Here is a 25,861-nt window from a genome sequence, read left to right as displayed (position 1 = left end):
GCATTGTCCTTGTATTATTTGTCTTAAATGAGACAATTGGCCAGAATCATGACTGTATGATTTTTTTCTTATTTCAATTGTTTAAGGTTGAAAGCTGCGAATTGGTAACTCCGTGGGAGGTGTTTGCTGCAGAGTTAGTGAAAAGTTTTAAAGTGGATATTTTGTTTGAAATTCTAGTCTATGTGATTACGTAGTCTAAATTTAAGACAACAATTTGGTCAAATTTAAACAAATTCTAAATATGCATGAGTTTCAAATGATTTTGCCTCATGAACATTTTAAACAGGAGTTATAAAAGTTGGTAAAAGGAGGAATTATAGTTTCAAGTTTCATGATATTTTTAATTCAGTTTAACAGTGCAGGCGGGCCTTAAATAATTCATTGTGAGACCGAAGGTGCGGGCTGTGCGAAATCTGACCAGGGGCCGGATTTGTCCCGCGGGCTGGAATTCAAAATTGTGGGGGCGGGAACATCAGTAAGAGTCGCATACAATACGTAAACACGCACATACGTCAGCACCGTGTGCTGTGCGTGCGCGCTCGTGAATTAGTGGCCACATGCTCGCGCACTTCAGTGGTGAGAGAGCTCGAGAGAGAGAGAGAGAGAGAGAGAGAGAGAGAGAGAGAGAGAGAGAGAGAGAGAGAGAGAGAGTGAGTAGCGTAGCAGAGACTCATTAGTCAGTAGTGACCAGTTCCCCTACACAGGTACCCTTCCTCTAGCTAAAATGTCCAAGTTGGACCAGGTCCTCGTTCTCGAGCCCCCTTCCGACCTCAGATTTAAAGGTAAGGTACCCCGCAGTGTGCCTGTTGCGCGACAAACGTTCCAGTTTCTCGTGACGGTGTGTTGCCGGGGCTCCAAATGTATTTTTACACTCACTTCAGCGGCTTGTCGTAGGCTGCGAGCTAGCCAACGTTCAGCGCCATTTTAAGTTAGCCGCGGATCGGACGGGCCGCCGCTATCTCCTCGCGCTCCGGTGACGCGGGCGAGCCGGGCCTGGAGGCCACGCTGGCGGCCGAAGGTGGGGGAAATATGCAGGGGCAGGCTTACGTCGCTGGAAGTGAACGTGTACGCAATGTTAGCATCGCCAAACACATTTAATTGAAGTCTGAATGATCCTGTCAATGAAATGACTGCGATAGGAATTCTACACGTTTATGGCAAGCTAGTTCAATGACTGTCAGTTGGAAAAAGAAACTTGGCTAATGATCTAGATGCAGCTCACTTTGGTGAAATAGTGCAAAGCTTTAGGGTTGTGTGAGGAAACATTGGCTGCAAGGCAATGCTGTGTTAGCTTCACCTGGCTAGCCTTCTGTGATGTGTCATTTAATCGTTGGCTATAGGCAGTCTAGCTCAAGTGTTAGCATGTCTCAAACGACCGACCCCCTTTTAAACTTTACCAACGAACTACCTCCCCTAAACTCATTTTGAAATATTTGTTGATTTCAAACTGCTGCTTTTTATATAGATGGATGTGTACTAGTGATGAGCTTTTCAGGGAATAAATTCATTGCATAGAATTCTATGCAATTAATTTATTCAAGAGTTCTAAATAACTGGAGTTTTTTGTGTAAAAAAATGTAGGCTTTTGGGGAAACTTTTTTATTTATCGCTTAGAGAAAATAAAATATCCCCTGCCTAAAAAAAACTCTTAAACAGTAGTTAAATATTGCAATATGCAATAATGGAATATTTATAACAAGAGGAGTGTGGGCAATAGAATTGATTGCCTAATACTTCATACTTGCGTACCTATAATACTTTAATACTATAATACTCATATGAATGGTAATTGCAGCAGTATATAAATAACATTGTATGTTTATCCTTCCATTCATCCATCCATCATTTTCTGAACTGCCAATCCTCACTTTATGCCTAAAATACAATATATGCAAAATCAGACAAAGCCTGACAAATGCACAAGAAGAATGTCTCATCTTTATACTGGCCAAAACAATATAATGTAAAGGGTTTTTTTTGGTGTGTGTCTTCTTGTGCATTGCCATTGTTTTGGAAAGGCACTTAAAAGTGACTCAAGCTACCCCCCTCCCAATGTTTGGTGCCCTTGAATTGAACCATAAATTAATACTTAATGCCATCAGGCATCCATTTTCTCCAGTCAGACTTAAGAAACAAACCAAATAGACGTAATGAATCCAATTATCAGATGTTGCCGTTGAACCCATTGGATTTATTGAGGCGAAAACAGGGTACTTACTTTTGAACATCTCAACGTAGCATTGAAAAGCGGACTTTTTTATAATGTTAAAGGAACATGTCTGCCCTCATCTGGGATTCCTCTAGTTGGATAGAAAGGGGCAGACCTCTTTCGTGTTCTTTTTTTTTCTCAGCTATTTTTAGACCACAACCAGGCCCGTGGGACCCAAACTTGGCTGGCATGCAACAAGATGAGCCAAGGTGTCAGCCCGGGCTTAGGTAATAGATGGAGCCAGTGTGGGTGGACCGCGTGTGTATTTCTGTTGGAGTCATTTCCATGTTGCCTTGAGTTATGCTCATCGTGCATCTTTTAGTTTTTTTAATGGACTGCTTTGTATTATTCCTTTTCCACTGTACGCTACCTGCTGCTGACCCATGACTCACGGTATGGCTGTCACTAACAGTTTTGTTTTATTTTTTTAAATATTCGATCAGGCCCAGACAATAACAACCTTTTAATCCATAAAGGATGGAGTGTCAGTCAAGGAAGATGCAGGTTGCTACAGAGTGAGAAAATAGGCCAGAATAAAGACAAAAAATAGGGATACGGTATATTGGAAGGCAGGGCTCAGTCCCATTCTTTTAAATGTAACTGAATGGCCCATATGTAAACTGGTAGGATATGTTTTTACCACAAGCGTCGTCATTATTGGATCCACAGGTAGATATGAAATTATTATTTTGGTTAAGTATCGTTGTAAAACAGAATAAAGGTGTACTGTATGTACTGTATTTCTGGTGCTTGGCAGCACTTGGAGGAAAGATGGGAAATGGTGTTATTTACAGGCAGCATAGCAGGGGACATTGAAAAACAGTCAAGCACAAGACATCTGAAAACATCATGCTCTAAAAATTTTAAATGGATGTAATGTGTGGAAATGAGTCAACCATTAAAAAACCCCTTAGCCTTTTTTGTGCTAATTGGTTTAGATGTTTTTTTTTTGTTTTGTTAAACTGTTGGTCGCCAGCTTTCGTGTGTGCGTAATCGGGAGCGGGTGATTCGTATCACGGGCAATGATCACCACGCATCCACAAATTTCTCGGATTATTTTGGCGCACACATTGTCCTCAACAGACTGTCATTGACAAAGTCGAACAGGTTTGCAAAAATTTCCTGGTGACGTACCTGAGTGCACGCGTGTGGAACAACACTGCCGTGCTTGTGTTCTGCAAGCGGGTCATGCCTGCCGTCTTATCTTTCTCAGCAGCGGGTGTGAATGTAGCCTTTTGTCAACACTGGCCAAGCTTAATGCACAGCCTTTAATACCTCACGACCTGCCATGCACAAACACAAATTTCACATTTTCCTAGCCTGAGCTTCACCTATGCTGCAAGACATTAGCATCAGCTATGCTACAAGACAATAGCATCCGCTATGGTACATGACATTAGCAGCAGCTATGCTACAAGACATTACCTTGAGTATTAGCAACTCTAGCACACGTTAAAAATCAGCTGTGCTACTTATTGGATGTTAGACTTTTCATTCTTTAGGAGCAAAGCACGTAAATTAAGATTCTCTATGAAAGTGTGCCTGTATGGCTCCATATCCATGCAAGGATCAATACTTGGTCTTGGTCATCTTGTGACTGAGCTCGCTTCCCATTAGAGTTCTAACTCTGTCAACTGCATTTAGCGTTAATGAGTTATGAAAAACAGCTAGACAAAAATAGTTATGGCTCGGGCTCAATCAACTAAACTCAATCAGCACAGTTCTCTTTGGAGTGGGCAAAGAGAGCCGTCTCATGACGCTTCTGCTTTCCAACTTGAAATGTTATTTCATCAAAAATGCTTTGTAGGATTATGATATTGGCTAATGAAATGAAAGAAAAACACTTGGGGGCTGGCTGGGTTGGGCATCACAAGTTGTTTATTAAGCGCACTTGCTTTGAATTTATTCCAGGGATCTCGTAGTATGGTGGTTCCCAAACTGATTTTTTGTCTTATGTACATATGTAGATTCCTGTTGTCATACCGCAGGCACCACCTCACTCATCTGTGGAAGTTTCTCAAAAAGAACAACAGATTATCAAATGAAATGCATTTTTGTCTTCCGAATTGGAGTATTTAATTCTCAGACATTGTCTTCATTTGAACTCAAATTTAACAATGATAAATAGTTGCCTTGAAAATAAATACCCTTCTTTTTTGGCACCATATTGCCTTTAAGTACCGTATTTTTCGGACTAAAAGTCGCTCCGGAATATAGATCGCATTAGCCATAAAATGCACAGTAACGTGAAAAAAAAAAAAACATAAGTTGCTCCGAAGTACAAGTCGCATTTTGGGGGAAATGTATTCGACAAAATCGAACACCAAGAACAGACATGAACGAGCAACAACAGGCTAAACATATAAGTCGCTCTGGAGTATAAGTCGCAAGTCAAATGGATGAGCCTGCCACATCATTTTTTCACTTTGATTTTTGGGGTGTCTATATACTGAAAACCTTTATTTCCATCAAAAGATGTGGCATCCTTTTGTTCCTGAGACATTAAACTGTCCATATCAGTATAGATATCCAACTTTTTTTTTTTTTCCACCATTAAAATCTGATGTGTTTTCAAAGTGTTCCTTTAATTTTTTTAACCAGTGTACTTGATTACATTTACCTTCTAGAAGTATCTGCGGGCGAGTGGTTGTGTACATGCAGCGCTCAAATTCCTAAGTGAATGTTTTTGCTCTAAGCTGCCTTAACTCCACTTTGCTGCTGTTACGTAAAACATACAACTTTATTTTTGTCCTTTTTTTCCGTTTAACTGACCCCACACCTGGAGCATCTATTTTCTTTTTCTGTATACCTCCATGGAGACCATATCCTGTTAACTGAGTGCCGCAACAAATGTCTACGCAATAAACATAGACAGGCACCAAAAATGGTTCCATTCAGTGTAAATATTAGTAGTAACACTAACTCCACCGTTTGTCTATTTGTCTTCCACTAGGTCCATTCACAGATGTCGTCACGACCAACCTCAAGCTGAAGAACCCCTCAGACAAAAGAGTGTGTTTCAAAGTCAAGACGACGGCGCCGCGCCGGTATTGTGTACGGCCCAACAGCGGCGTCATCGAAGCGGGAGCCGCCGTCAACATCTCTGGTCAGTGAAGTTTGCGTCTTTCCACCAACTGCGACAGTTTTTTAATGAAACTTTTAAGGATGGCACAAAACTAAATCTTAAATTAAAAACTAAATCATAATATGCCCCCTTTAATATAATCTTCCCCAATAGACAAGTTCACCCTAATTCAGGGATGAGAATTTTCCGCAGATCCGTGGATTTCTGTGTTTTTTTCCGGCGAAAGTATTTTCGTGAATCGTGTAAATCCGTTGAGAAAATATTTTTTTATATATGGGGGGGGCCTCGGCGACTCTCGCGGGCATTCCCCCGCACAGCGTATACCACCCCCCCCCCCCCCCCCCCCGCCACTTTTCCGTGCTTTTTCACATTTGCCATTCTCATCCCTGCTAATTGTGTTATCGTTTCCTTTTCAGTTATGCTACAGCCCTTTGACTATGACCCCAATGAGAAGAGCAAACATAAATTCATGGTGCAGACAATCTTCGCCCCACCCAATGTCTCTGACATGGACTCTTTGGTGAGGAGCAAGCATGGGTTCTGGCATAATCGTGTGCTCTCGAGTAAATGTGCCGAAATGTTTTGTGATATTTGCTAGAGCTGCAGGGTGACAATAACTAACATCTCCCACTTTGCGCTCTTTCTCTCGGCCGCTGCCAGTGGAAAGACGCAAAACCCGATGACCTCATGGATTCCAAGTTAAGATGCGTCTTTGAGCTGCCTTCTGAAAACGATAAGATGGTAAGAAACCGGCGCTGACGCTAATTAATTATGCCCCAAGTCTCATTTTACCAGGGGACCATATGCACATCAACGCAAGGTTAACTCCCAAATCCAAAAATCAATATAGCAAACAAAATGATTTTTTTCTGAAAGGTTTCTTTTGAAAGAATGAACTCTTCTATGGTATTTGAATTGATTGAATGTGGCTGTCTTTGATATAAACATAACCTCAACCTCGTAGTAGTTGGACAAGTATCCACTCAGGGTTTCCTTCCCTACTTTCAGAATGACGTGGACGTGAGCAAATCTGCCCCGGTGATGAACTCTGCCAAGGCTGAGCCGCCCTCAGCCGCGACAGCAACACCAGCACCCGCCGCCACCAACACGGCCACTGCCTCTGCTTCCTCATTGGATGACAGCGAGATGAAGAAGTTGCTGGAGAAGTGTAAGCGGTTGCAGGCGGAGATGAGCAAAATAGCTGAGGAGAACCGACACTTAAAGGTGAGACACACTGTTAAATAAGTGGAAGGCAATTGTCATTTGTGCAAAACATGGCCAAAGATATCGTTCTGATTTATGTACAATGTATTGCTAAGGCCGTCACGGATCTACTGTATATACCAAACTGTGATCCAAAATTCTTTATCCTTTCAAACTCATCTTAAGTTACGCTTCAAAATAAGCAACTGATTTGATTAGGAAAAAATTGCACGATGAAAACTGAAATCAGATTTTTTTGTGCCAAAAGAAACCGGCAACATTGTGCTAAGACTTTATAGTCGGAGCACGAGTTGACACTTTATCCTTTCAAACTCATCTTAAGTTACGCTTAAAAATAAACCACCGATTTGATTAAGAAAAATTGCATGATGAAAGCTGAAATCGGATTTGTCTTGTGCCAAAAGAAAGCGGCGACATTGCGTTAAGACTTTACAGTCGGAGCACGAGTTGACATCAGTGCGTTTTGCAGGACGACGGCGCGCGCATGAGGAAGGTGGCACGCTCGGATCATACAACCTCCAACTCGGCCGCTTCTCTGCCCTCTCTCCTGGTGGTTATCGCGGCCATCTTCATCGGCTTCTTCCTAGGGAAGTTCATCTTGTAGACTCGTGGGTCGGCGGTGGCGTCTCCGCCCCTCTTTCCCTCAAATCAAGTGTTTGTCTTGACATCCGCCATATCACTGCTAGCGTGAGCTTCCAGGCCAACACGCGTGTATGACAAAGGCGCTGCCTTTTCTTTCTTGTTTCTTTTTTAACTTTCACACACGGTTAAATGCGCACACGCATTCGGAAAGCAAAGGCAAAGACAAAGGGATTGTGTTCTTTTTTTCTCCCCCTTAGAAGGTTTCAGGTCATGTGACGGAAAGGTAACTGTCAGTCCACAAGGAAGTGAATCATAACCACCTCTCTCTCTCTCTCTCTCTCTTGCTTGTAATCGGTGTGGACTCAATTGTTTTAATGAAATTCTTTTTAAACAAAGATGAAGAACTTCCATCACCATCACTGGATCACTACTTTCTCTTCTACTTCTTGGAATGTTCGCGTCCAGTTGGGGATCAAGGTGCCTCCTCCTCCTCCTCCTCCTTGTACATTTGTCTATTCTTTACCCACCAATGCAGACTTTATATTGTTATTATTAATTATTATACAAATCTTCTATTCCCATCTGAGGTAAGCATTGACTGAAATGGGTCTCCATTCTTAAATTCTGTCCCATTATAATAAACATTGAAAATAAAATGGAGGACAAAAAACCCCCCCGATGCTTTCCATATGGAGTCTATTCCTTTTTGTTTTTAACCATAATTATTAAAAATACGTAATAACATGATACAATAGTTAATGCGGTAACTCGTTAAAAGTCAAAACTGACCAATTCTGGCGTTAAGGTGGAATTTATAGGAAAACACCTCACTACATCATGAGCGATACAATTACTGACCTCAGTGATAGGTTTTAATCCGGTAGATTAGAGGTTGCTAACCACTTTTTTTTTTATTGACAATCAATTAATTTAGGTCAAGAAGCTCATCCCGGTCACGTAACATGTTTCCCCAGTCGAGCCCAAAAAGCTACGGAGCAGATATTTAATGGTGAGTTTTATTTTTATGTGGTTTTTATTATAAATGTATTATTTATTTATAGTGTGCTCTGCTATTGGCTGGCAAACAGTTCAGGGTGGCCCCTGCCTACTGGCCGATGACAATTGGGACAGGCTTCCGCATGCCCGCGACCCCCGTGGGGACAAATCGGTACAGAAAATGGATGGGTATTTACGTATTTATATAAAGACCGGTCCGTGAAAATATTGTCTGACATGTAACCGGTCCGTGGCGCAAAAAAGGTTGGGAACCGCTGCGGTAGATGGCGATACTAACACTTATTTTGGATTACGTGCACATTTTAATTCCAGCAGTATCTATAAAACGCCACTAGATGACAGTATTGTCTCAGATGTCTGCAGAGGGTGTGTGGTTTTACTTTTTAGTTTATATCTAGTGGTTCATTTAACTCTACACTTGAATTAGTTTGTTTGTTTTCAACCGAGGAAAAGAGGGATCACATTTATGCGGAAAATGAAACATTTTGAGGTCTTACACCTTAAAGATGCCACCAATGTTGATCTAATGCCGCCTAGTGGACATTTACTATAAGTGCATTATTAATACAAACGTACTTTTAGTACACATTAGCAAATAATTTTGTATGCATAATTATTGTGCTGCTTTATTATACAGAGCAGTTAGACACTTTCCCACGTTCTAACAACCAAATAACCTTTTTTGGTTACCAACACTCGTTCCTCCTTGAGGTCACATGCACCTGGTGACATCACAAAAAAGCCTAAGAAAAAGCAATACAAACTTAATGCATCACCTTCAACATTCACAAAATATCCTCAGGGTTTGGACTCGAGTTTTGTGTGACTTCTGGCGTGTCAAGCTGCGATGTTTGCCGCCATCTGTTGGACAAAATATTCCTAACACGCAGGACATTCAGTTAAAATTCGGAGAACAACATAATGTAGAGTGCGCAACGCCCCCCCCCCCCCTTTCTCCTTAATTGTAAAGCCAAGTACACACATGAAATCAAGCTGTTTGTTGAAATTTTCAGCTTGCGAACGTCACATGACTAAACCCAAAAACAGGTCAGCTGTGATTGATCGTTACCTGAAAATGAAATGAAAATCCCATTTAATGGATAATGGTTGAATGACTCCATTAATCAAAAACACACCATCTCATTACATTATTTCCATGACCCTGCTGTCTTGATAAGATACATATTACAGTAAGTGCAATTGTAGTCATGTTTTTATGACTCCACATTGAAACGTGACTTTAGTCTTTCTTTACAATACCAAAAAAGCATCTTTATGGAGAGTGAAACCAAGGGTGGGCAACGTCGCACGTGAGCGCTGATTGGCCCACTCAAGCTAAACCACTGGCGGTCTGTGGACTGTGTGGTATTTTGCCACAATGATTGGGAAATTTATATTCCCGTTCAGGCATGTATATATGCACACTCTTAAGTAGAGTATATGACCGCTCCCTCATAGAAAAATGGCTTCCTGCCCCTTATCTAAACAACTATGGGGGATGTACATATCACATCATGTATACATCAGAGTCCATCTTTGGCTCTTTCCGCCTAAAGTGCAGTTTTTTGTAGGGACAAGTCTATGGTTCCTGGCTCTTCTCTTCCTTCAGCCAACAATGCACGCTCCCTTGGAAGCCATTTTGGCCCATTCGGCACAATCTACTTGATTGTACCACTTTGAGGTTCAATAATGACCTCCTTAGGCGACTTATTGCTTTTCTCTATTGTGGACCTAAAGCGACAATGCTTTGACAATGATCGCAACAAACGCTGTCACCACACTGGCCCGTTTATGGCCCTCGCCGCCATTTCTGAGCCGCAGGGGTGTGTCGTTTCCGTCAAGGTCGCGTCTGGGCGCCTGGCTGCTGGCGGCGCAGCGCACAAGGGGAAGCTGGTAGGATGTCGCCCGCTTGCCCGGGTGGTCCGGGCTGGAGCCGTCGCTGGGCCGCTGGCCGTTGAAGAGCAGGTAGCGTCCGTTGGCGTCACGCTCCATGCGGAACAACTCGTACTCTGTGTGGGGAAGGCGGATGCCCAGGGCCACGCAGCCGTTGGTGGCGGTCACGTCCTGCTCCACGCCCAGCTGCCACGACCGCTCGGCACCGCACTCGTTGCCGCTGAACACGTTGAGAAGCGATGTGGTGGCGAAGTCCATGGGCGTCACTCTCATGTGATTCACTGCAGGGAGGATATGGCAAGATAACGTTATGGCTACCATTTTCCAAGACTAGACATACATGTCTACCACGTTCGGGGAGAACTATATCTGGATAAGACTCCAAGAAGGTTAATTTGAGTGGTTTGTGGCAAATTGATTTTGAGGCTTTTGAAAAAGCCAAAGAATCTATATGGGATTGTGATTGTGAGTTTGATATGTTTCGGAGTTCTTGTATTCTTCCATTATTGTTCTTGTGTTTTTCGAGCGCATGAGGCAAAATGCGTCACCTTTGAAGACAAAGTCGGTGCCACCCATGACGCGCGTGGAGTGCAGGCCACGGGAGTAGCGTCCCCGGGCGTAGATGGTGAAGGTGGGGTGCTTGCACACGGGATCGGAGAAGTGGTAGTAGTAGCCTTCCCACGTGTGGTTGTTGTCGTGGAACAGGAAGTGGCGGGTGAGGAAGAGCACCTCCGGGCGCACTTCACACCGCTGGCTCACCCACTGGCCGTACAAACCCACCGCCAGGTCAGCACGAGGCGGCAGGATGGGCGGATGAAACTCGTCCGAGCGGTAGATGATGCGGCAGGCGATGCAACCGTGTGCGTGGTTCTGAAATGACAACGAGCAAACTTGCAGCCACCACTTTCTGTTGGCCTAAAAAGCACGATTGAAGAGGGTGTAACAATCACTTTTGTACTCTTCTTTTAACCTTACTCAGTGTAAAATTGTCTGCGTGTAAATTTTTTTTGCATTGTCATTTTTTTCATCAAGTAAAATAATATTAATTCCCATTTTACGAAAACATTCCAAATTGTATTGTTTCTTTTTGGGGAGGTTGTTACGGATGAATGGCTTTGCATTCTTTTCAACAAATGGAGATGATTTGCCTGATTTATTAGGTGTATTTTTCCAGGCAACATATTTGTATCACTTGGAGGGTGTGTGTTTTGTCAGATGTTGAATAACAAAGTATTGAGGGTAAAAAAAAAAAAAAAAGAAAAGATAGCTCCCTAAGGAGGACGAAATCAAGATTTGTTGTTCTTGAAAACAAGTAACAATGTTGTTGCAATTTAAACAACCACAAAGTATTTCACATTTGTCCAAGAGAACAAAGCAACCATTCCAGCATCGTTTTGTGGTTGAGCTCCAAACGAGCAAATAAAGTGGCAGCGAGGCCACAGTGGATCACACTTTGGCAGCACTCTGTCTCTGGGGGGGATTCCTGCCATATTTGAGGGGGAGAAATCACTGTCAAGTGAACTTCTCGTATGGCGAACGACAAATTCCAGCCTTCGCAAAGCCTGAAGAACATGCTTTGAAGACTGTTTACAAGCAGACAAGCTTCGAGCAGACAAGCTTCAAGCAGCGCACAAATATGTGTAGAAAACTTGAAGTTCACCCAAACATTAAGAAAAAATTATGCATAAAAGCACAAAAATGTATTACGATAAAAACATAGACAGCGAAATCACCGAAAAACGGATAAAACATACAAAAATGAAGTCCAACCAATTTTTGGGTGAAAAAAAATATAGTAATATAATATGATATAATAAAGGAAACTAAAAGCTCTTAAAGGAAGTCACTGAAAATAGTTGATCAAACATGAAAAAAAAAAAAAATCCACAACAGTCTTTAAGAAAAGAAGAAGCCGACATCAAAACAAAAACTAAATCACTGTGCGACGTGAACGGAACTGACCTTGACGTTCTGCAGGGGCGTCTGGTAGCTGGAGGGCTTGTAATACAGCCTCTGCATGGGGTCTGTGTGGACGTCCCCTAAGAAGAGCTCCTCCACCAAGTGGTCCGGGTTGTGGTGCGTGTACTGTTTCTCCACCCGCAGCAGCTGCAGCTCATGCATGGCAAAGTTGAGCTCCCTGGAGCAGTTATAACCGCCCTCCTCGCTCCACAGCTCGTAGGGCACGTTGGGTTCCCAGGCTCCCCTCACGGCTCCCTTGCAGCTCTGGTTCAGCCTCTGGCTCAGCTCCTCGGCCACTCCGGCCCCATGGCAAGTGATCTGGACCCGGTGGAGGTAGTACTCTGCCTCGGTGCCGCCCCGTATGATCCAAGAGGCCTGGCGCAGGCGCAGGCGTCCCCGCACCAGCAGGGTGTAGGTGGGCTTGGTGCAGTGATTGTCTTCATAGTAGAACTGGTGCGCCTCGAAGGTGTTGTTGTCGTAGAAGCGGTAGAAGCGTGTCAGGAACTCCGGACCTGGTCGCACCTCACAGCTGAAAGGGACCAAGCGTTAGCCCAATAACCGGGAGACCGTGGAAGAGCTGAGGGGGACTGACCTGGTGGACACCCAGTGACCCTCCACGTTTGGGGGCATCTGCACGGTGATGCGGGCCCCGTCGTGAAGGTGCTTCAACATGTGGTGGCACATGTGGGAGTCCTTGACCAAGCGGCCATAGGTTTTCTCCAAGGAGAGGTGACGTGACTGCTCCTCCACGGAGAAACATGCTGACAAACCTGCAAAACGTATAAATAGCTCAATTAGAGATTTAAGGTTGGAGATTAGTCTTTGGATCAGGTTATGGCATCTCCAATTTCCAACTTCCAAGTCATAGAGGTCTTTACGGATTAAGCTTGAGCTTTGGGAGTGATGCGCTAGTTGTAGGTTTTGGGGTCGTTTCGGTATTCAAGGTTTCAAAAGGGATAAGATAAGAATCAAAGTAGACAGTATCAGCAGAATCAACAACATTTTGAGACATTACTGAGAAATCTTAAAAGAGGTTTATATTCTCTCCAAGCATCTATGAATCAAGTCTCAAATGGACAAATGGAAAGAAATAAAGATGATGGATGACTTCTGTTCCACTCAAGTGAACTGGAATCAAAGCTTCTGTAGGCTTTTTTTCTTTTTATCGAGTATAACCTAAACTAAAAGCCGTTTAAGAGTATAACCGAAATTAAAAGCCATTTAAGGTTTGCCAGGCAACTGTTTAGGGCACAAATTGGATCACGATTTACAGTAGTTAGCTTTGTTAGCCGTAACAACGACTCTTAGATGGCGTTAGATGTTCGTTCACGTGCTCGAAAAAAACCTCATTCAATAGGCGTAAATGATTAAAAGTAGGTGGCTTGAATATTTCTGAGGTCAGAGCAGTCACCAACATCCCAGCATAGACGACAAAAGGTCGAGTCGGCTCTGAGCTCTCCAAATGTAAAAATCAAAGCGCCCACAAGACTCCCACAGCTCAGAAAGCACACACAACATTGCCAGCTGGCTCGAAACCGCCGACTGGTGAGGTAACGTCAGCGCGGACCCCGACAAGCACAGACGCTGCAAACCAGACAAAGACAATTCCCTCTTGTACACCTCCAAATATGTGATTGGTTTCATATGAAAAAATACTACAATAGAATCTAGAATATCTGCATGACAGTGCTAGCAAGGATAATGCTAACCAGTGTAGACTAGCTTTGGAAAAAAATAGAAGTATGATTATTTTTCCTTGAAACAAATGCGTTTTTCAGGAAAAAATATTTTTTATTGCAAAATTTTATTATTTTTTTAATCAATTTTTTTAATTGTGTTCTCATAAAATAACACTTTTTCTCAAGGATATGAATTTACGTTTGTAAGATTGTGACTTTATTTTTGAAAAGATACAACTTTAACCCGTTGTTTTTAGAAAAAAAAAACATTTTTCTAAAAAAAAAAACCATTCCAAAGAACATTTATGACTGTTTTCTGTTTCAAATGTACCCCATATACTGTCCAAAGACTTCTGGAATATCCTCTCTTGTAAAATCCTGCCTTTTCCCCTTATCCCATCAAATTAGCACATCAAAAAGATGAGTGGGACTATTAAAAATATATTTTTTTAATGCTCTAAGCCAATACAAATCCTATTTTCAGAGCAGATCAGAGTTTGTTTAGTACCCAATTTTCATCACAAGATGTCCTTAAAGGCATCTGCAGTGCTGAGCATCATAGCATCAGATTTGGCCACTTTATCCCGTAAAACTCTGAAAGCGAACAGCTACTATTTCCTCACATTATCGACTCATCTCATTGGCCGCTCGTCCGTCATCGAGTCAAGTACAAGCAGAAGACGCTCACTTCTTCAAGTCTCTCCCCCACAACAAAGTCTTCATTTATCTTGAAGTGGAAAAGTCCCACAATGCATGGCAGCTCACGTTCAGATGGCCCCCGGGCACATTTTTTTTTTATTGACTTCAAACGTCCCACATCACTCACCCCCCACCTACCCACCAGCTCTCAATGAAATGAACTTGTGTGAGGTCGGCATACCAACAGGTGCTTGCTTCTTTCAAAACAAACTCCGAAGGGCCTGCCGTACAAGACACTGATCATATTTTTGATTTAAAATCATCAATGATTTAACAGAAAGTACAATGAGCACAACCAACAGTACTAATCTTCTCATTTCTCAAAAGTGATTACAATTTGAAATGATCCCTTCAACATTCTCTGCACAGGCCCGCCGGCTGCTCATGTGCCCCTCAGCGTGACCTTGTGCTTGTGAGCACCTGGTTGCTGACCCCTCATCAAATATGACACGTTTATTTTGTTGGGATTACAAAAAAAAAAGACAAAAATAATAACTTCTATTACTTTAATAGACATTTTCTATGCCCTCAAAATAGCCCACACCTCCTTGAAAAAAATCCAACTTTATCCTCTTAAACTCATGCCTTTTTTAATTGAAACAAATATTTTCGCAATACTGATTCATTTAAATCTTGGAATTTATATCCTTTAAAAAGATCAACTGAAAACACATCCATTTGTAGTTAATTTTGCATGTAAAACAAAGTACGTCATTATAGAGCTGAGTTGTAATTTCAAGTTGTGGCTTAAAATTCCTTAGGAATGCGCGTACACACCACTCTTCTATATACAAATATGCTTGAAGTTGCTTTACCTAAACAGGAGGAAATTATCAGAAGTAAAGCCAGGTCCATTGCAGTTGCAGAAACTTCAACTTGTCACACACTAGACTGCTTTCTGCTTTTTCACAAGCTCCGCCTGCCTGCTTGCTTGCTGCTTTATCAGGTGAAAAATAGAAAAAATTCAAATCACATGATGGTTCCAAGTATGAGCAAGATGGTGGTGCTGGATTTCTTCATGGATGTTAATTTTTTGACAGAAAAAAAAAAAAAATTCTCAAGTGCAGCTTGGCTGGCTGCGTTGAGCGGCTTGCTGAGCTGCGCAAACTCTTCGCTGTTGGCTTGTGAGAGTAAGAGAGAGAGCTGAGCTGAGCTCAGCTGCAGCCTGGCTGCATTTCTCATGGGCGTGGAAAGCCTTGTGGGCGTTTCCTCCACGTGAAAAATGTCATCTTGGATGCTAGCAACAACTCATGAGGGTGAACCCTACTTTGCAATTCACCTGCCGTCACCCATTGTGAGATGAGCTCTTGGGGCTCCCATTTTCAAATATTTGTGTCCGCACGTTATGTTCTTGAAAAATATTCAAATTGGTTCTTAGAATTACCTATCATAATTATAGTAATAATATTTTATTATCGCAACAGTTGCCATGATTTCAAAATAACTATATATATTTTTTTCTGTTGTCGTAGTGCTCCTCAGCTGTAAAAATCTGTCTTAAATTCAGTCACATAAAATTATTTCTAAAAAAAAACGTTCATAGCTTTTTCCTAGCAAAATGACTTTTTAATTGATTCTGGTATGATATGTGTGTGTGTATATATCCAAGTTAAAATGGCAACTATTTTCTTTTTTGTGGGAATTTCCGGCTCCCTTTTGTCTTCTCATCTTCTCACCTAAATCTCCTTAGTAGCAGACACCAAGCTGTTTTCCATCATTGCTTCCGTGTTCCCAATAAGGATTTCAAGAAAATACACCCCCCCCCCCCCCCCCCCAAGATAATCTGCTAATCTTTCCTAATAAGAACTCAGCATTATCTCAGTGCTTAAAGCTCTACACAGCGACCCCATCCTCCTCCCCTCCTTCTTCCTCCTCTTTCAGGTCCCCGGAAAAACTGGGATGCAGGCAAACACCCTGATGGGATTTGCAAGGAGGCCGGAAGGGGCATTCATGACGCCACCAGAGTGGGAGTCTTGTTCTTGTGTGTTGACCCTTGCAAAGTCTCAGCATCACTGCACCCTCTTTGTGCGGCAGCACAAAAAAAAAGCTTCATCTTGCTATCAAGTCACCTCGAAAGCACAGGAAATGTGTTTTTCGTCTCCAAAAGTGTCATGATACTCACTTCTCCCATCAAATAGTTGATGTTTTTGTAAAACATACACACATGACCAAAATATTTAGTACACTTGTGCACCAAAGACAAAGTTTCCTTCTCGGACTATTGAGAAACATCTTCATTGAGTGTAATGAGTTAAAAAAAAAAAAAAAACATCAAAGAGATTTCTTTAATGAACACAAATATCTGTTTAAAACAAAAAATCTGAAAACAAACAAACATCCTTTGGAATGTTCAGTGCAAGCAACATAGTTTTGCCAATTTTGTGTGTGTTTCTGATTAATGCTATGTTGCTTTGCTGTGCGCAAGTTGTCTGTTTTGTGTTTGCTTCTGGTGACGGCTCCCCGAGGACTTTTGTGTCATCAACGAAAGACTGGCCCAATAAGGAGGGAGTGGCCCGGCGGCAAGCTCAGCAAAAAATTCCCACACGGTCAGGAAGAATAAACGAGTTCTTTCAAGTGGTTATTGCGAAAGGCCCATCAGACCCAAAATGCCAGCATGGATCTTGAAAACAAAACATTTCCTTCAAATTCCAGCGCATTAGAAACAATGCAAATAGAAATGCTCTGCCCTGACCCTCGTGAGGACAAAGTGGTTCCAATGATGGATGGATGGATGAAACTGGTTTGAACAGTCGTCATTGTACAAGCGACACAAACTGCTGGCAATGCTTCAAATAGCCATGCAAGTGTAAGAAGAAGTTCATCTGTAAAACAAAAACAAAAAAAGAAGTCGAGCTCAATTTTGATAGCCAATGGTGATAGTTAACGAGGGAAGCGCATTATTTCCCATTTTGTTGAAAAAACCCCCAAATATTTTATTCATGCGAAATAATTTTTTGAGAAACATTACCCAAGTGTTTTTCATGGCAAGAAAAAAACAAATCACTCACTAGACTAATGATGTCGATTTGGTACACCACTTGACCCTCATTTTGTCCGACACGACATCCAGATTAATTCCTTCTTCCTGCGAAAGAAAAGCAACTCAGTAAGCCAAAGCGTGAGAGTCAAAAGGCACGGCCATCTTTCCAAGTTCAGCATGGCCGCCATCTGCTGAGGCTAAATGAGATCCAGATAGGACGAGAGAGAGAGAGAGAGAGACGGATGGCGTAGCTGAGGCCAAAACGTTTCATGGGGTAAACATATGTCCCATGTGCAATGTGGGCTCCTCTTATTTGCCAAATGAAACAGCCAGCGTGCTGTCACATGATGAATTGGCCCTGATTTAAGTGCACGAGTGGGCGGGAATGAAAATGCATGAAGATGACACTCAAGACACTTTTTTGGAGGAGCTCAGAGCAAGACCATTTCAAGATTTGAAAACAAATAGTGTGAACTCTAAAATCTAAAATCTGTGAAATTAGCATACTTTTTTCCATAGACATCTAAACATATTTAGTCTTCAATAAAGCTAATAAACATCAAAGGCAAATTTGTTTTCAAGTCTTCAATGATGCTAAGATGCCACCCCCCGCCCGTCCACACATACACAGACACACACAAACATCAAATACAGTTTCGCCTTTGATGGTTACAAAATGCACATTTAGCTTCTCAAAGACAATTTCGATCCTACCATAAAGCTAACTTGGAGTCATTTTGCGGTAAGTGTGCGTGAAATAAGCTGCAGACGACAATACGATCAAAGTCACGAGCAGCCGCTTTCTATCGTTTTTTTTTTAGCTGCAGCTCAAACGTTCAAAGTGGTCAAGGACATGCAGTCGAAGATGTCAAGTCCTTCACATTCATAGAAATCCATGACGCAGCGCAACTCTGAGGCATCTAAAAGAGGCCTGGACCGGACTGCGGCGACTGTCGGGATTCTTGTGGCTTGCGCCGCCTCGGCTTCTTCCGTGCCGGGCCGCTGCAGCTTGGCGAACATGCAAGCTGATGCCTATACTAAAGGTTAATATAGAATAAAATGTAGTCTTCATTGGAGCTAGCAAATGTTTTTGGAAACATCAAAGACAGCTTTGAGTCATCAACCATCTTGTTTCATCAGAAAACAGGGTGTGTTTGAAAAAAAAAAAAAAAAACAGCATGTCTTGCAAAACGTTGATTCTATCATTAGGAGAAACGTTTCTTGGCAGCTAGCTTTTTGGACGAAACATCCCACATAGGATTCATCTGTTTCTAATATCTGTTGGGCGTTTTTTTCTTTAGGTTTTTGTGGCTCCCAACGTGTCCAGGCACAACACAAAGATCAGTGCTGAGCAGCAGGTACACTCACGCTTCTTCTTATTCTCTCTTCTTTTTTTTTTTTTTTTTTTTTAACTTGATGGACAGCTAAATTACTCAAGGTCACATTTCAAAACATACCAGCACGCCCCTAAAAACATTTGATCTTCTCTCTGCCTCTCTTGATGTTTGTGTGCGTCTTTTTCTTGACTCCCACAACGCATTCATTACGAAGGCTTTCATTTCATTGTCACTACAGTAGTGTGTATAAAAATGGACGGCTTTGAAATAAATATGCATGGAACCATTTCGTTTCCCAAAATATAACAATTTAAAGTCTCAAATGATTATTTTCAAAGACTACTTATTCTTAAATGAAGCGAGCTTGCTTTTTCATAAATACCAAAAGCAAATTGGTATTTTAATTATGTTCAAATTGTCACCCTAAGCCACTCTATGCCATGGGCAAACATGAGCCATCCTTTCTTCCAGAGTTTCCACCAATGCAGACACATTACTGGTGTGCATGTGTGTGTGTGAGGGGGGGCACCAGAATTTGTCCCAGATTTTTCCCTCCTCTTCTATTTCTCCATCGTCGTCGTCTTCTGCAGCCTCTCTGACAGCCAGCTTTGATGTGGCCTTTTCACTGTTGCGACCGCAGACGCAAGAGGAACCAGATGAGCTCCAGGCTGCTTTGTGCCTTGTGGAAAAGAAAGAACAAGTCCATAAAAAGAGAAAGAAAAAGAGGGCAAGGAATTAGGCGACAAACGTGTTTTCGAAGCAGGTAAACAAATCATCAAGGAGCACGGAAGGGTCACTGGAGGGAAATCCGTCTTAAGAAAATGCAAAACAGATGCGTTGTTGATGTTCTTCTTACCATCAACACTCCCAAACAGAAAAATGCATTTCATCACACAATTCTCACCATTTCGACGTTGGAAACTTTGTGTGTCTTTGATATTCACAAAAATGCATATAGTGCATTTATTAAAGACTAAATTGACCTTCATGTTTATGAAAGTTTCTGTTCTCAAAGAGCATTGAAGACTAAATTGTCTTTTATGTAAACACATACATGCTAGTCATGCTAGTAATGTGCGCACGTGGTCTTTAACTACGTTTCCCAGCAAGTTTTGCGACAACAGCACTTGTCTGGACTCATTCCTTTCATTCCCCGCCCTGCTTAACCACAGCAGGCTGTAAAAATGTTTTTTATGAATTTATATATATATATATATATATATATATATATATATATATATATATATATATATATAAATATGAAAAAAGCTTTTGTGCTATTTTGGTTGCGCTCGCAGCGACAGCATGTTTTATTGCCCTGCTGCTAATTACACCCATTGTACACAATGGAAGCAACAATAGAAAAGTCATTACGGTAAACAACTATTTAAAACTTGTTCTTTTCATGTCTTTTTTGTTGTTGTCTACATTTGGACCCTTTTAACATCTAAAAATAAAAATATGACTACAGTACTAGAATTTTTTTCCCCCACATCCTGGTTGACCACTGGCACACTAACGCAACACACATTTGCTGAGAGAGCAGGTTGGCACAATGCTTCTCTGTCTGACCACTAACATTTCCAACCTCACATGTGCATCAAGAAGTGAAAATCAACCAATTTGAAATTCAGGTTCTCCTGGACTCATTCCAATTAAAAAAAAAAAAAAAAGACGCATATTGCTTGCTCCGCGGAAACCCCGAAATAAGAACCTAATATTGTGTTATGGTTTTCTTTACCAAAAGTATATCGTAAATAGCGTTACAAATCACTGTAACTCACTCGCAATAGCAAGTTAGCTGTCACAACAAGAATAACAATAGAATAATAATTTGGATTTGAGTGCAAAAAAAATGTTTTACTTCACATCTCGGGGGAAAAAAACGTAGCAACCTGAACATAAGACTGCACACACAGGAAGATGGTGTATTTAGAATTAAATGCCCCACACAACACAAACATGATGGTGGGAGTGGTGTTGGGGGGGGCGGGCTTCTTCTCAGAGGGTCCCTGGCTGTAGAGTGGTGTCATTGTTGATGACAAGGATCCGTGAAGCTTCCTGTCTGTGATCTAGGTTGTCGTGGCGACAGCGGGCCTCAGTCAAATAGATTTTCTTTGATCCTAAGGACGGAAAGGCAAAAGAGGAATCCTTCAATTGGCAGCAATGGTCCACATCAAATGGACCGCTGGCATGACGCTGTGGACGAGTCTGGAAAAGTCTTAAAGCAGCACTTTGGATCCACTTACACCACCATACTTTTTACTGGACTACATCAGCGCACATAAAAAAAGGGAGGAAAGCTTAAATGTTTCCTCCAGACTAGGTGGGGGGCCAGAAAACAATACAATGTTAGTCGATCATATCAATGGAAACGATATTTTTACAACACGGGAAATTTTTCTCTAGAGCACACACGCAATGGATGACTGACTTCCCAATTTAGTGTCTTTGTTGTCTTCATACGTAGATCCTTCAGTGGCACATGTTGGAATGTGAATGATCTCTGCAGCACATCCGCCTCTGGAAGCTATTTGAACAAGTTTGGGACCACAAGACAAAGAACAAAAGGATTAGCTGGAAGCCAATCAAATTCATGGACGTTCAAGTGTTAATGTGCTGCAGCTTTCGTTCGTGATGGGAGCAAGAAAAGATGACCAAAGTGTGGGACACACATGCACGCAAAATGTTCATGTCACGCATGCATGTGTGCATATAGATACCGTCTCAATATCAATTATCACGCAATGACTGTATCTTGATAGGGGAAGTGATAGCATCGATATTAGGGAAATACTGTGAAGATAAAAATAATTAAAAAAACTATATACAGTTGGAAATTAGCATGCTAATGTTAACATTCGTGCTGATTTTCTCCCATTGTGTTTGTTTGGAACATTAAAAGAAAAAAAAGTAAAAAAATACAGAAAATGATAACTCAATAGAACATAAATAAAAGAAAAAATGATATTGCATTATAATTTTCCCTTTATAGTAAATTCATATTTGTTCAAAAGGGAGTAGAAGGAAGCCTAAGCTTATCTGACTCTACCCCTTGTAACTACATATGTTTCTCTTATGTTATTGTGTATCGTGATACTGGCAAGTGTATTGGAAAAATATCTTTATTAATATTCACACTATTGAAGTCAGATCAACATTGAAGGATCAACATTTTCACTTTGTGTCCAACCAGATGATGTTTTTCTTGTGACACATTGATATGCAGAAGGTCAGTCAGGGGTCAAATGTGACTGCTTCCCCAACACTTCATCAACTTTCCAAACATGTCTGCGCCTCCCTGTCCTGGCGTGGCCCTTCTCGCCCATCTGGCGGAAGGAGCGTGTCCAAGTCGTCATCAGACACTTGTCTCATCCTCTCATAGCTCTTGCGCTCCCGAGCTCATTTATAAGGCGCTGACACGCACGCACACGCGCGCGCGCGCGCGCGCACACGCGTTGGGGTCTTTTGTCTTTTGTTTACTCGTCCGACCGTCTTTCTCTCTAAGTGTGTGTGTGTGTGTGTGTGTACTATCTTAGTTTGGAATCGGAGCAACAAATGCACATACGAAGCACATTAATTTGTGGCGAGGAATGACGACAAGTTACAAAACTTTCCCATAGGAAAAAAATGGAAAAGCTGTTCATCTCTTCCAGAATGAAAATCTTTCTAAATCTCGTTTACAGTGTACAAATGTAAAAAATATACAAGTTAATCACCGTGAAGCAAATTAGGCGTGTACTCACCCTTTGATTGCTGGTGGTTAGGGTGCTTTTTTTTTCTGTTTTGTTTGTGGTTACAAATACACAGATATTCAAAAGTATTATAATTAGGGACTATCGTAACTATTAGGGAAAAGTATTTATTTAAAATATCTAACTAGACAAAACATTAAATGGAAAATACACAGATTTTTAAACAATATTGAAAACAAATACAAAGATAAACCAAAATGTTTGAAAACTGTATGTAGTATATGTATACACTTTGTGTTATGTTAATAAAGGAAAAATAGACAAAAACAAAGTATGAAATAAAAAGCTAGAAAAGATGTCAGCTCGTTGGCCTCTGTGGTGACTTTATTTTTTTTCTCTGACCTCCATCCGCCTGCTCGCATGACGGATGGCGAACGCTTAAAGATGTTTGCGTTCAGCCGTCGTGCAACACTTAGGCACATGTTTAAATAACGTGTGTGTGTGAGTTTGTGTGTGGAGAAGGCCACTCAGGGTCAGGGACTTTTTAGGCCCGTTTTCTTTGAGGTCCATCACAATGTTTTCAGATGGTGAATTATTGGCCAAGTCTTCATTTGTTGACTCAGCTCTGCGCCTGCAAGACAATCAACAGGGCATTTGTACAAAACGTTTATACTACACGAGACCTGACAAATAATTTTTTTATTATATATATATATATATATATATATATATATATATATATATATATATATATATATATATATATATATAACATTTTTTTATTATATATATATAATATGTATGATTATTATATTATATAATATACATAAAAGAACGAATCTTTTCAGTGAACGAGAGTGAACGAATCACTTCCTAAAGTGATTCGTTCCTTTTTCAGTTCATATGACTTCAACCAGTAGATGTCGGTAATACCCATTAAAGCTGATGCCACCTTGCCATAAAACAAAACGAAGAAGAAAATGACGTCACTTCCCGTTCACGAACGAGCCGTGTATTGCATTTCCCGTTCGCCAACTGAACGGAGCTGTAAGTGAACGAGTCAGTGAGTGGGTAAGTGATTTGCATTTCCAGTTGATCGCGTAGTAAACGGATCAGTGAGGGAACGAATCGTGACTTTCCCGTTCGCGAACGAGTTCATGGGTGAACTGCCTTCCTTCCCGTGCATCAACGGATCAGTCAGTGAATGTGTTGCGTCTCCTGGCGTGAACTATGTAAGCCACAATGTAGAGTTACGATTTGCTTTGCCAAGGAAAGAAAGAACCACTCACTGAAACACCACTTTTATGCGCGTTTTCTCCAAGCTAACGGCTAACGGCTTTATTGCATGAAGCGATGCGCCGTTATGCAACAATGGGGAGATAGATGATGCTTCTCTTTGGGTAATCTTGATTTTATAACACTTATAGTTTTTAGATAACGTGTATGCATATATACGCCTAAATATATTTATCCAATATATCTATATGTGCTCGTGTTCACTGAGACTTGGTTGACTGTCCACATTGTCACATGACTGCACTGCAACTTAGAGCAGCAACCGCGTGCTGAAATATGCCGACGACACGACTCTGGTGGGTCTCATCACCGAGGGCGACGAGACTCAATACAGGTCGGAGGTCGACCTTCTGGCCACGTGGTGCAGAACGTCAACAAGACCAAGGAGATTGTTGTTGACTTCCGGAAGGGTCGCACCCAACACCTGCCACTGACCATCGACGGTGCTGTGGTGGAGAGAGTGAGCAGCACCAGATTCCTGGGGGTGCATATCAGTGAGGACCTCTCCTGGACCACCAACACTGCATCACTGGCGAAGAAAGCTCAGCGCCGCCTGTACTTCCTGCGGATACTCAGGCGAGCAAGTGCTCCTCCGGCCATCATGACCTCATTCTACCGTGGCGCCATTGAGAGCGTCCTCTCTAGTTGTATCGCTGTGTGGGGTGGTAGCTGCACTGAATACAACATGAAGGCCCTGCAGCGCATAGTGACCACAGCTGGTAAGATTATTGGTGCTTCACTCCCCTCCCTGAAGAACATTTACACCTCCAATCTCACCCGCAAGGCGACCACGATTGGGTGTGATGTGAGTCACCCCGCTCACTCTTTGTTTGGTCTTCTGCCCTCTGGGAAGAGGTACAGGGGCCTGTGCTCCCGCACCACCAGACTCACCAACAGCTTCATACTCCAGGCTGTTAGGATCCTGAACTCTCTCCCCCCTCCTGCGTAACGTCCTGTACTTTTGCGCTATATTCTGACTGTCTCCTGTATGCACACTCGCTCCATTTTTGGTCCTCTTATTTATTATGTTGTTTGTTTATTTATTATTTATTCATCGCTCTTATTTATTCATTGTTTGTGCCTTCTTGTTTTTACTTTTTGTGTTGTTTACTTGTATGTATATTGTGTACTATGTCTTATCACCGTGGGATAGCGGGAAACGTAATTTCGATCTCTGTATGTCTTGGCATGTGAAGAAATTGACAATAAAGCAGACTTTGACTTTGACTACTGTAATTTCACATTAGATTGCTGGTTTGAAATTTACTTTTACCATTAAAACCTCGAGGGGCCGCGTTCCAACATGTTTTCCAAGTGACCCTCGTTAAGCGCACCTGCGTGAAAAGTTTTTGGCCACTTTCACGTTCAAAAGGAGCTAAAACTTTTCACGCACCTGCACTTAACGAGGGAATCACACGGACACTCCATTAGGTACACCACCATTTTCAAGTGTACCTAATAACAGGCCGCTTTATTAGGGAAATGTCATGGTCAAAGGTCAGGTATCAAGCTCTAGTCCTCGGGGCCGCGTTCCAACATGTTTTCCAAGTGACCTTCGTTAAGCGCAACTGCGTGAAAAGTTTTAGCCACTTTCACGTTCAAAAGAAGCTAAAACTTTTCACGCACCTGCACTTAACGAGGGAGTCACACGGACACTCCATTGGGTACACCGCCATTTTCAAGTGTACCTAATAACAGGCCACTTTATTAGGGAAATATCGTGGTCAAAGGTCAGGTATCAAGCTCTTGTCCTCAGGGCCGCATTCCAACATGTTTTCCAAGATGTATATTATATATTATATATATATATATATATATATATATATATATATACATATATACACATACATGTATACATACATGTGCGTATGTATATGTGTGTGTGTATGTGTGAGAGAGAGGGGGATGAATGTAATTAAAGTTGTGTGTGTGTTTTTTTTTAATTAGATGCTGTTCTTTTCTGGGAAGTCTGTGGCAGAGCTGGGTGGAGCCTCAGTGGAGACAGGAGGCTTGCGGTTGGGCCAAGGGAACCACGCCGGCCCCCGTAATGGAAACCGTGTGTGCGCATGCCTGACACACGCACACACACGCACACACACACGCACACATACACGCACTCAGGTTATACCACACTAAGCAGAAAGATGAGAACACGTCCGAAACTCAACGAGGGACATAAGTTCACATAAACGAGTTATGTCCATCA

At 41.9% G+C, this 25,861-nt stretch overlaps 2 protein-coding genes across 18 annotated transcripts; one reads left to right on the top strand and one right to left on the bottom strand.

Annotated features, from left to right (window-relative positions):
- The first annotated feature begins 589 nt into the window (after positions 1–589).
- LOC125985027 (vesicle-associated membrane protein-associated protein A) lies at positions 590–25,861 on the top strand. 17 transcript variants are annotated; one of them, XR_007487190.2, is made up of 11 exons: positions 590–782; positions 5,163–5,315; positions 5,711–5,814; positions 5,955–6,035; positions 6,303–6,518; positions 6,988–7,577; positions 8,035–8,109; positions 18,149–18,370; positions 18,629–18,685; positions 19,185–19,427; positions 25,603–25,861. XR_007487190.2 is itself a non-coding variant. In XM_049747469.2 (6 exons), exons 1-6 carry the CDS (start codon positions 725–727, stop codon positions 7,120–7,122), a joined length of 747 nt encoding a protein of 248 aa, XP_049603426.1. In that variant the 5' UTR covers positions 590–724; the 3' UTR covers positions 7,123–7,788. The 17 variants fall into 17 exon arrangements, 1 of the variants encoding a protein (XP_049603426.1); XR_011085637.1 differs by lacking the exon at positions 25,603–25,861 and adding an exon at positions 16,229–18,069 and having other exon boundaries at positions 19,185–20,134; XR_007487191.2 differs by lacking the exon at positions 25,603–25,861 and adding an exon at positions 8,189–8,268 and having other exon boundaries at positions 19,185–20,134.
- Positions 8,728–15,499, bottom strand: LOC125985006 (protein APCDD1). Its single transcript, XM_049747431.2, has 5 exons — positions 15,163–15,499; positions 12,562–12,739; positions 11,973–12,498; positions 10,559–10,880; positions 8,728–10,291 (listed from the first exon to the last, which is right to left on the bottom strand). Exons 1-5 carry the CDS (start codon positions 15,200–15,202, stop codon positions 9,849–9,851), a joined length of 1,509 nt encoding a protein of 502 aa, XP_049603388.1. The 5' UTR covers positions 15,203–15,499; the 3' UTR covers positions 8,728–9,848.

This window comes from Syngnathus scovelli, chromosome 17, assembly GCF_024217435.2.
Source record: "Syngnathus scovelli strain Florida chromosome 17, RoL_Ssco_1.2, whole genome shotgun sequence".
Lineage (NCBI taxonomy): Eukaryota > Metazoa > Chordata > Actinopteri > Syngnathiformes > Syngnathidae > Syngnathus > Syngnathus scovelli.
This window is presented reverse-complemented; position numbering and strand designations above follow the sequence as displayed.